Source organism: Nanorana parkeri, unplaced genomic scaffold, assembly GCF_000935625.1.
Source record: "Nanorana parkeri isolate BGI_ZX_2015 unplaced genomic scaffold, ASM93562v1 scaffold468, whole genome shotgun sequence".
Classification (NCBI taxonomy): Eukaryota; Metazoa; Chordata; class Amphibia; order Anura; family Dicroglossidae; genus Nanorana; species Nanorana parkeri.
Genome location: NW_017306736.1, coordinates 607,280 through 619,635, shown reverse-complemented (window position 1 = coordinate 619,635; position 12,356 = coordinate 607,280). Strand labels below are relative to the sequence as shown.

Below are 12,356 nucleotides of genomic sequence, written 5' to 3'. Positions count from 1 at the left end.
TATATATATAATTTCAATAGAGGCCATATTGTATCTTAACAACATGAATAATTATGGTTCCTGGGGGACCTCTTTTGCCCAAGAGCTTTATATTACGAAAAAGGTCAGAGTCTTCAACAATATACCTCAGTAGCGCTCACCAAGGGAGCCACCAGAATAACCTGGGGATTTCGGTCCCCAAGCCGAAATGTACCGCCCAAATAGGATCCACAGCACACCAACACACCTTGGAGAGTTTTGTAAGTAGTTTTACTCAACAAATATATAGATCTTATCAAGCATTGCCTAAAAGGACATAACCATTGAAGGAACAATAGTCAACAGTATACATCAAGTATTCAGACACTGAGCAACCGTGGCTATCTATTTGTTGAGGTGTGCAGTACTGAACTATCTCAGAGACTATCTTTCACCTTGAGCACTTGATTGCTAATGTAACAGTCCCAATTAATATCCAACTACTGGCCAGTAGCAATAGTCTAGGCTAGCCATCATTGGGGCCCATACCATGTTGATAATGCGAATTGCAGAAATCACACAAAATGGCCAAAGGCCTCCCACCACTTCCCAGGTCACTCTTGCAGCAGTGATGTACATCATCGAGAGACGGGTGTCCCCTTTCTCTCACGCCAACACTTTGCTGGTCCTGAAGCCATCTGCTCTCCCCTTGTTATTGCTTCCTGTGCTATCTGCCATCATTTCAGGGGGGTGCTCTCTTTCAGGTTGGGATCCCTGTGGAGGTAGCCTCTGGAAGATGCCGGAAATTCTCTCTGTAAACATCTTCCGGCCTCCCGCTGATTGCAGGGCCTTCTGGGATCCCCACTGTACCGGCTCGGCCATTATTCCAGGCCGCGAAGTGTGTGTGTGTCCCCGTAGCGGTAATGCGGTATCCCAATGAAGCGATGATCCAGGTGACACTGGGCGCATGAGAGATGGCCGGCACCAGCGCTGAAGGGATTGCTGAATACAAGTGGAAGGAAGAAGATGAACGGATCAAGAGGCATCATTTAAGGTAAGTCCTTAAAGCACCATGGGGGGGGGGGTGATTGGCTTTAATGTAACTTTAAGTCACAGTCAGCATTTGTTCACAGAAGGTGTTGCAGTGTCTCCTTGTACCTGTTCTGCAATTACCTGTGCATTACAACAATCATTTGTATTTTGTTTCAAAATGTTACATATAGGAGTATATAACACATCCATTATGAAATGGAAATACAAAAAACATGACTTGGTTTGAACAGGTTTATGAAACACTGAAACATCACCAAATCTGACAGAAAAGAACTTGGATGGTGAACTTCACATTGGGCATGGTGGCTGTTATGTCAGACATCACTCACCCAATGAGGATTGGATGGACACTTGTGAGATAAGAGGTGCATCAAGGACCCCCCTGGAGGTGTTCCATGCATCAGCAATAGGCTAAGTAGGTTCCTTGCTGTGTAGGAGCGGAGACAGTGTGTAGCATAGGTTGTGCTATAACCCCTGCCAGGAGCTGCTTCATGAAGGCAGGAAGACAGAGAGGCTATGCAAATATTCCAGGAACATGTGGGACAGTTGCAAAATATGAAGCATGACACATGACATGTCCTTCCACTTCAAGTGAGTATAAAGCTGTGGACTTTGGAGAGTAATATCTTAATATTTTCCTCACACTAGGCTCAATTCACAAAGCTAAGACACCAGGATAAGAATTTTTTTTTTTTTTTTTAAAGGACCATTATTATCAGCTAAATCCAATGAGATTTAAAAATTGGTTCACAAATATCAACACTACGCTGGTATATATTGACATCCAGCCACAGCTCATCCACATACTGCTGGGTTACCAGTTACAATAATAGTACTCTAACAACACTTTCAATTACACACAGGTACCCATCAGATTCAGCATTCCCCAGACACATCAGACCCACATTTCTGGAGGTTTATACAGTGTTGTGTAACAGCCTCCCGATTATCGCTTCTCCAGGTAATCCCCTGTAGAGCTACTTCTATTGCTACAGGCGATTACTTGGACAACTGATGTTCGGGAGGCTGTAATACAGGTGCTATTGGACCATTAGAAATGTGGGTGTAAGTGGGTGTACCCAAGTGTAAGTGAAGGTGCAGCTGTTAAAGTGAAACTGAAGCCAAAGCCTTATTTTAAGTTTTGGATAGAGTGAAAACAAGCTGCAGCAGCAGCAGCGAAAAACAAGAAGAATGAAAGTAAAGTCATTTTTAAACCTTTTACCCCCTTCTCTCCTGCTTATGTTATCTGCATTCTGTCTATGCTCTCATATGTGTATTAACCCTTTACCTCCCTCATCCTGCTCATCTGTGTATTAACCCATTATCTCTATCCTCCCACTGTATGTGACCTGTACAATAACCCCTTCACCCCCTCAATACCAGCATGTTTCTTTGTTTCCAAAAAATAGTGGGAAAACAAATCAGACCACCTGTCCAGAAATGGGTCATTTCGGATGTTTTCACACTGCCCTGACATTTGCATTTGATATGTTTTGTAACAGAAAGCAAAGGAAGCAGGGTTTTTTTTTGGTCCTTTGTACTTTGTATGTTTTATCAGGGGAATTCAATATCGAGTTTACGCCTGAATTCTGGCACTAATGTACAAAGGAACGTCCGCACCTTCTCTATCTGATACCCTTGGACTGAACACTTTTTTACACCTGGGTTCAACATCGACATAGTTTCTGTAGTTCTTTTGTGGGGTTGCGGTGGCACGCAGCTCCTTGCTTTAGCTCTCTTTTCACTTCCTAAGCCCAGTTGATTACTTTCTTGTTCCCTTCCCTCTTCTTCTCTGATGTTCGTCTTACTTTCCCCTTCCCCTCTTTTTATTTAGCGGCTATTACCCCAAAAACGTATCTACACTTACCAGTTGTTTCATTGTTATGACCAATGCTATATGCTGAATGCATTCTCCTTATACCCCTGGCCTTGTGTATCTGCCAATACTTTTTGTCTCCAACGCATTGTATTGTACTTTGACTTGCTATTGTTGTCAATTGTATTGCTGTTTGCCAATAAAAATATTGAATAAGAGAAATGTCTGCAACAAATTTTAAAACATGCTGGGCCATTTTCCAGACCTCTACCAACTCCTGTCCCAAATTCAAGCAGTTCTTATTTGCTTCATATTTCATTCTGGCGCTGTGTTTGTGACATAATCAATAAATAAACTCAGACAGTTCGGTAATAAGAAAAGTGCTGCAAAGTAAGACCAAGTACTTGTTAACTTAACTAGTCTGTCACACGTTCATATTGTATATGTCTTGCAACTGCCTGTCTTGCATATGCCTTGAAGCTGAGGATCCAAGTGAAATCTGGATCAGACACCTATGCCACACTTTGGAGAGAGATGCAACACTTTCTCTGTACTTTTCTCTGTACTTTATCAGTGCGCATATATCTGTTCCAAAGATTGTCTCAAAAGCCAGCACCAGGTTTATAGGTTTGTGCCAAATATATGAATAGTTCATGAAATTCATGAAATAATAACACTATTCCTGTAACCATGACACACTTTTCTTATGTGTCTCAACAGCAATCTTCAAAAAAATTATATAACATGAATATGGTTACAGTGTTGTGTGACAAAGTAATTCTTAGTCATGCTTTCATAACAACAGATATTATTTTCATCAATATCTGTTGTTTTTAACAATATCTATCAACAGATATTTTTGTAGGACTTTTCAGCACCCTTAGAACTGACTCATAAACATAACTTAACATAAATTAAAAAAATATTATTATCAGAAATCTTTATTAGCATCATAAAATGACAGCATTACATAGCTCAAAATCCTATTGTTAAAAAACAGGTCACATATTATATGTAATGCACCCAGGGCTGAATTTTCCACAAGGCCATCGAGGGAGTAGAGGGGCAGCAGGGGTGTGGAATTCCTATCACCTGACACCCGGGGCATGCAGTTCTGGGTGCCGGATGGGTAGTTGTTTTCTACATTTAGCCCTGCTTTGGGCAAGCAGACTTAAAAGTACAGCGGGGAAGCCGCCACTTGTTTTGTACAAGTGATTTCAGCGATGCTGCCGAGATCACTTGTATGCAGCCTGCAGGTCTGTCCCCCCCACCAGCTACCTCTCTTCCGCCTCTCTCCTCACTGGCCATCTCCCTCTCCACCGGGGTCCCCCGTTCTTCTGCAGGACCCGGGACCACAGCAAGGTAGTTCAGGACGGAGAGCGGGGGAGCGGGAGGTTCTCCGCTCTGCTCCGTATAAACACTGAGGCGGGAATGCTGCACTCGCAGCCTTCCCATCGCAGCTGCCACAGGAGTTCCAGCACCGTACTGTGTATTCTGGCCCAGAATGCACCTCATCACATTTCCTTGTCACTTTATATTTTACAATATCAGTGGAAGCCAGCATAGGTACTTCCTGTACTGTATAACGTCATCATATCTCATTCAGCAAGGTCTAGATGAGAAGGTAATATTGCTTGTTTACTCAAAGGGAGGAATTTATCAGAATTGGAGCGGAGAAAATATGGAGCAGATTTGTACTGCAACCAATCAGCTTCTCTGTCTCATTTTCAAATCTTACCTGAGCAAACTGAAGAGAGATGCTGATTGGTTGTTACGGAAGGAGCAGACAAAACAAAATGATGGAGTCTAAAGCGCTACTACCCTTGGGAACAGGGTGCGGGGGCGGGGGGTTGTTCAGGCCTGGAGGGATTGACGAATGGAGGTTTGTGTGACGTCAGATGCTCCGTTTGGTGTTAGAGGCGCCTCGTACACCTCCTCCGGCCAGACCGGAACTTGCGTCAGCTGCGCCCGCCTCAGCAACAGCGCGCACAAACCGGCCGACATTCACCGCTCCACAAGGAAGGAAACCAACCAGCGTCCCCCATCCATCCTCGGACCTGACGGGACCCCTCCGGCACCCGCGGACGAAACCACCACCCCATCAGCCGTCCCGCAGCATACCGACGGAGTCGGCACACACTTCTCCCAAACTCAGAGGAATCCACAGGACCAACTGCAATCAACCCCCCACCACAGAGACCCGGACGTCGATGACTGCACACCCATGTGAACCTCATGGTGAGTTACTACACTCTTTTTTTCTTGGCACCATCACCTATGCCTCATATGTTACCTCTCTCTCCCTCTCGCCTCTAACACCAAATGGAGCATCTGACGTCACACAAACCTCCATTCGTCAATCCCCCCAGGCCTGAACAAGCCCCCCCCCTGTTCCCAAGGGTAGTAGCGCTTTAGACTCCATCATTTTGTTTTGTCTGCTCTGTCCTTCCAAGTTGGACACCCCGGTCCACATTAAAACCAAAGCTGCACACCCCTCCGCATACCCCATAATAACCCCCAACATATACTTTCTTTAAAGAAAGACTTGCCCAAAAGAAACCCCCTCTCCCCCGCCCCCAGAACAACTTCACCCTTTTTTTCGCCGTTTTGGAACCCACCCCATAACACATCTGGAAGAGCGCTGCCACAGATAGGACTCAGGTCTCGAAACTTTCCTTGGTTGTTACGGAAAACTGCTCCAGTTTCTGCCTGCTCCAGTTTTGATAAACTCCCCCCAATGTGTTTCGCGATCAGAGACCGTTTCGTCGGGAGAAGTGTCTACAATATTCTAAAAAAGATCATTTCAAATTGTTATGCACATCATAACACAAAAATAATTGCAATAAAGAAAACATATATATTTTTTATCTTACATACATGGATATCCTCTAAAATCACCTCTCAAACAGGGCTTCATGTGTCCTGATAGATCCGGGTTGTGGATGAGGAGGGACAAACATAGGAGCACCTGATTAGCAAGCCGACATAGTGATTGTCTAAAGCAGTGCTCCCCAACCTTTTTATCGCCGCGGACCAGTCAACGTTTGATCATTTTACCGCGGCCCGCTGAGGGGGGACGTTGATTGTTTATATTTTAGATATTTCAAGTAGGACTCATGGTATTGTCTGTTAAAAGTTACATGTTTCTTTGATGTTGAAGGCCCTTCTTCTGTCTCTTCACTGGGTCTTTTCTTTTTCCCAAGGAAACTTTCTAACGACGTCTGTTTCGTACTCATTTTTGCTAATTTGTGGGTTCAATTTGAGCAAACACAATATACACGTACACCAAGCACTGTTAAACATGAGAAAGTACCGGTGAACAGAGAGAAGATCGATACACACCTTCTCTTTACCAAAGCTACAACGCCACTGCCGCTTGCAGCCGCTCAGCTCCAGACGTCACCTAAAACCACCCTGATAGCACGATATTTTGCGCATGCGCGGTATTGGTGTGGCTTTAGGTGACGTCTCTCAGCTCGCGGTTAACCTCTCGTCCTGGAAAGTCGGACAAACCCGAGAGAAATACACCACAGTAAATAAAATGGAAATAATGTAATGTTCCTTGGGCGGCCCGGTACCATTTGATCCACGGACCGGTACCGGTCCACGGCCCGGGGGTTGGGGACCACTGGTCTAAAGTAATGATTCTTTCAGATATGCATCCAAACTGCATTGTATATATCATAAACCATATCATCTTACTCTGCTGGTTGGAGCTTCTCTAACACTTTCACAGCAATATGAAACCGAAAAATGGCCTGGTAAGAAAGGCCTGGTTAATATACCGCTACTGCAGGTTAAGGATACTGTATTTGGTTTTCTTACAAACACTCTTAAGCCAAATCTTTTTTGAATCTAAGTAGGCAATGTCTAAAATTCTAGGTATACAAACACCATGGCGTTGTAGTTATCTTTTAAATTGTCCAGTACTGAAATGGTGTAATGTTTAATGCGGGACAGTGGAATAGACAAAACTGTACAGATAGGATGCAGAAGATTAGGGAAGGGTTGAAGAGTTTGTGAAGAATGCATGTAATACTCTCCACCCCCACCACACACATTCCAGCTGCCTTTTGTGATGTCATCTGAGTCACAGGAAACAGCATAGCAGGAAGGGGGAGGGGGGGCTCTTTAAATCCTGAATTAAAAAAAAAAATCCTGTCACATCGCAGACAGATGAAAGACGGTAAATTATACCTACTATGGCTCTTAGATAGGCTAAGATAGGCTAAATAATGTCTGTGTCTGCCTGGGGATATGTACTGAGCAATGTGTGTGAAGGTTCAAGATGTCTGTGTGTGTGGATGTACATACTCCTTGCTGTAAACATCATAGGAAGTGTGTTGAAGTTTGAGGTACTGTATGTATTTGTGTGTTTGTAAACGTGATCCTCCACCGTCACAGCAGAGGATCATGTGGAGGATGTTAGTATTTTGTTTACACATTTGTTTACAAGGATTCATGGTTCTGTCAAGACTTTATGCATAAACACCGTTGTGAGGTTTGCGAGATAGGAATATGAAATGTTTCATTTTACAGTGACATAGGATATTGCATCTGTTGTAGCATATGGATGAGAGGGATTACTGTTGTTCTTCGATTTGGGTGATCATGCATATATTTGTATTAACCATTTAACTCAGCCTCTGCTGAGTTAAACATATTTATGTATTAACATATTTAGTCAGCCTCTGCTACAGTGTGTTTGTTGTTTTGTTTTGATATGCACTTATAAATATATTATAAAACCTTGTAAAGCCCCTTTCACCGGGGCGCTTGTCAGTTCAGATCAGCAGGGGATCCATGAACGGATCTGTACAGAACAGATGTTACTTTTATGACATCTGTGTCCATCCATTGTTTTGGAAAAACTGAACTTACCGGATCCATGTTAGGACTATGGGGAGTTGGATGTGAGACCCCTTCACACTTAGCGGTTTGTCGCACGATTTCTGCTCCAAAGTCGCACATATTTCCGCAGAATTTGTAGCTTGTTCAATGCATTTTAATTGAGCTGTTCACATCTCACAGCTCAATGTCGCCTGTAGCTCGTCCCTCAAGCGTTGTAGCTGGAACATGAACTATTTTTCGGCGGATGACGCGCAATTTGGCCCCAATAGACTCAATAGTGTCGTGCATTACCAGCAATATTGCACGATCTTGTTGCGCAATATCGTGCTACAGAAGGGTCACTTTTGCACAGCAATATCCTTACAGTATATGGATAATTATTTATAGGATGTTTTATCCTTTATTGATACCATTCTCACAATTTAAAATGTATACACTTTTTTTATCAGGTAACTATGAATTATTTGGATTTACAGGTGGTAAGCGATGATAATAACTGCAAAGATACAAACATATTAATCATGAGAAATGAATACAAAAATTGCCAAAATAAACGAATACATGCCTAAGCATAGCTAAATAAATATGTGTGAACGGCAGAATAGGTGTGAGTCAATTAGTTTCAGTGGTTCTGTGTTAAGATGTTGTGTTTGTCTGCACCATCTTATACCACTTCCTTTACATACTATGGTTGTAACATTCTGGTTTCCCTTTTTCTCTGTCCCATGCTGCCACCTGTCTGGCACCTATCACAATCAAGGTACTCTTACACTTGCATTGTTTTGTTGTTATCAGTGCCTGTTAATAAAAACTAAACCAGTATAGACAGAATATTGGAACTGCCACTGCTGAATTGTTTTTGAAGCTTCAGGCCTGTCAACTTGATCCTTCCATTGCTACCCTGTGAGCCACTGACCCCAAATTAATATGTGCATATCAGGTGTCCTTATACTTAATATGAATATACTTGTTTTAGGAGTTGATTTGATATTGATCCCAGGATCAGAATGAAAGCCCTGGAGTATGCTTCTTTTAAAACAAGTCAGTAATGGCAGTTCTCATATTTCTATCTGTGCAAGTTCCTTTAAAGCAGTGGTTCTCAACCTTTCTAGGGCCGGGACCCTTTGGTAACATTTGCCAAGTTGTGGTGACCCCCAATGGTAAAATTTAGGGATGACGTGGCTGCTGCAGTGACATCTGGCGGCATGGCGGGAGAACTGACACTGCTGTGCTAGGAGAGGGCTGAGGAGGATTCTCACCTAGCACAGCAGATATCACACAGCGACCCACATGTTGAGAACCACTGCTTAAAGGAGACAACGAATCCCAGAGGAATACAACAAATCGCAGCAATAGTCTATTATATTCTAATGTTCTATTGCTGGGATTTGTAGTCCTCTGTAGCTGGTGTTATTCTGCGTTGGGCAGTAGAATTTCTTATTGCTGGGATTTGTAGTCCTCTGTAGCTGCTGGTATTCTGCAGTGTGCTGTATAATGATTATACGCCGCAACGCAGAATACCAGCAGCTATAGAGGAATACAGCAAATCGCAGCAATAGTACATTATACTATAATGTACTATTGCTGGGATTTGTAGTCCTCTGCAGCTGGTGTTATTCTGCGTTGCACTGTATAATGTATTATTGCTGGAAGTTGTAGTCCTCTATAGCTGCTGGTATTCTGCAGTGTGCTGTATAATGATTATACGGCGCAACGCAGAATAACACCAGCTGCAGAGGACTACAAATCCCAGCAAAAGTGCATTATAGTATAATGTACTATTGCTGGGATTTGTAGTCCTCTGTAGCTGCTGGTATTCTGTATTGCGCTGTATATAATGTATTATTGCTGGGATCTGATGTATTTCTCTATAGATGGTGTTATTCTCCATTGCGCCGTATCATTTATTATTGCTGGGATTTGTAGTCCTATATAGCTGGTGGTACTCTGCAGTGTGCTGTATAATAATTACAGGGCTCAAAACTTCAAGTCCTGAGCTACTAGCCAGGCCCTGCCCTGCCCCGGCCTTAACTCCGCCCCTAAACACACCCTGTTAAATAAACGTATGATCCCGCAATCGTACGATAATCGGCAGGTGTATGGGCAGTGTGCGACCGCCTCTACTGTAAGTTCGTACGACTTTCGTCTTCCAAGCACGCTGGAAAACCTGCCGAAAATAGTACGATTTTTGGCGGGTGGGTGGCGTGGTCGGAAGACGAATGCCACACGGGCCAGTGTGCGCAAGCGCACGCTGCCCACTCAGCACTGCAATCACCAGAAGCCCTCCCTTCAGCGGGGAGAGCTTGCGATGATCGCAAGTACGATCTGCCTGTCCAAGATGGGCAGATCGTACGAGATTTTAATGACCTTACAACCATCGCATAACGAAAGTTGTGCGATGGTTGTAAGGTGTATGGGCAGCTTAAAGCACAATAATACACTTCTCAACGTTACACCCAACCCCCCAGGACAAATATTGCTCACATACATTCTTTCTTTCGGCCGGAGCTCAGAACTGTCAGAGTTCCGGCCGAGGAAGCTGGAGCTGACAGGAGCGGCTCTGCAGTCTGCATCCGACACAGATGCAGACCGTGGAGCTTCTCCCGCAAGTCAGGTACGCGGTGTGCGACCGTGTGCCTGACATGTCAGCTGGCAGCGGGCCACATAGTACTTGCTCGCGGGCCGGAGTTGAACCGCGAGCCGGTGCTTGGAGACCTAAATTTCCACTCGCCCTCACTTTATTTTTACTCGCAAACTTTAAACTGGTGCACAATTAACACCACACACTTGTATTAGCCCTTGTCCACATCGCAGATGTGCTGCAGGGTGCGCTGCAGCAGGCAGCCCATTCATTTGAAGGCACTGTCTATCAGAGCTATAGCTATCTGAAAAACGTGCCTGCACCTTTTTTTTAATATTGCATTGCACCAGATTGCATGGTAATAGGTTACAATGCACATGCAATGCGCTAGGTGTGTTGGTATGCCATTAGGAAATAATGGCAACACATCGCACCTAGCATGTGATGCGGGATTGCGTACAGCTTTGCATGCGATTCTGCATCACTGCATGATTTGTTCACACTGTATGCATCATCATGTATTTTGATGCATTTTCAGTGCAGACAAAAAGATAGGTCATGATAAGACATTGTTTTTAATACAGTCTGTTCCCGCCATTGTGTTGCAATCTGGGACATAGGTACAAAACAGTGCTGGGCAAATTATTATGGAATTTAGGTGCCAGTCTGTCCAATCCAGGAGGCAGCACGATATTTTTTATTTTATTCTTTCTCCACTGACAACAACTAGAGAAAAAGTTAGGCGCCAGTTGTGGTGCATTGGCTACCTGGCTCCTGGGATTTGTCCAGCCCTGGTAAAAGATTTAAAAAAAAACAGTTAAAATAGCTGTTTCTGGAGTTGGGCTAAACCTGCTCAGTACACTTGGGAGTTGAGCAAAGACGTCTCTGAGTATTTGTCACCAGGCTCCTGTACTCATGATGTCTGTTCCAGTTCTGATAGCTGTATATGAACTCTCCCTTTTTCTCAATGATCTTTGTTAATGCCAACTTTTTTTTTCCTGTTTCTCGATGATCCTTGTTATCTATCTGCCTTTCCTTTTTGCCTACTTGACCACAATCTTGGCTGCCCATTTTTTGTACCATGCCTTATTTCTGCCTGCTGTCAGCCATTGAGTGTAACTGAGGACAGCAACCTGGGAGCATGGTGAACATCAGGCAGTTCCTTAGACCCAGCAACTTGGTCTTCTGTAGGGCCTACATTTATATAGCAGTATAACCTAATACTGTAGCCTGCATATTACAGCCCATTCATAAAATGCAGGTCTTGGTATGGAGTCTGCTCTATCTTATGGAGTTCTCTCTGCTTAAAGCAACAGAGAGAAATCTGTAATTGGAGGAGAGCCAGTCGCATGACTTTGACAAGTCACATGATTTGGCTCTCCTCCTGGCTTTTTTTTTTTCTTGAGCAATGGTACGGCTGTATTAAGACTTGTTTAATAAATGCCCCCCTTAATTACTTTTAGCTAATTGTCTTTAAAAATAATGTATTTTAAGTTTAAGTATATGTGTGAACATTGCTGAACTGTGATAAGGAAAGCATACTGTAGATCGCATGCTGCATACTCTTTTTGAACTTTGGATAGAAAGCAATGAGAGTATGATTTTATGAAAGGAGCTCCTTGTGCATTATGAGGTGAGAATTCACCCTGACATGATTCCATCAGTTAAATCGTTGGAAACACTAAAGGACATTTATCACTGCACTTAGACTGCAGTATGTAGAGGTAGCAAACTACTTTGACCAGTGTATCAGTTTATTAATATATGAGTGGATTATAGCTGATCTTTAACAGATTTGTGCAGCACATGATCAGCTATAATCCACTCATACCATACGTATAAAAGCTGTGCCTATCCTTGCTACACATGCCTTCTTATGATTTCTATAAAACTGCTAGTTAGCCTGAAGTAATTGTATTCGGTTACTAATTAACCACTTGAAGAACGAGTTCTTACACCCCCTTTCCTGCCCAGGCCATTTTTCAGTATTCAGCGCTGCAGTACTTTGCCATTTCTTCAGTGATGCAACGCTGTACTGAAATTAACTTTATTTTTTTTTGGGGGGGGGGGGGGGCATATAGTGCTTTCTTTTCAGTG

The 12,356-nt window shown here is 43.4% G+C and overlaps 1 protein-coding gene across 1 annotated transcript in view; it reads left to right on the top strand.

The window, feature by feature from the left end:
* Nucleotides 1-6,928: 6,928 nt before the first annotated feature.
* Nucleotides 6,929-12,356, top strand: part of PPARD (peroxisome proliferator activated receptor delta) — an 18,855-nt gene continuing 13,427 nt past the window's right edge. The window contains exon 1 of the mRNA XM_018560604.1: nucleotides 6,929-7,013. Coding sequence (XP_018416106.1) covers nucleotides 7,004-7,013 — 10 coding nt within the window. The 5' untranslated portion in view covers nucleotides 6,929-7,003. The remainder of the gene's footprint in view (nucleotides 7,014-12,356) is intronic.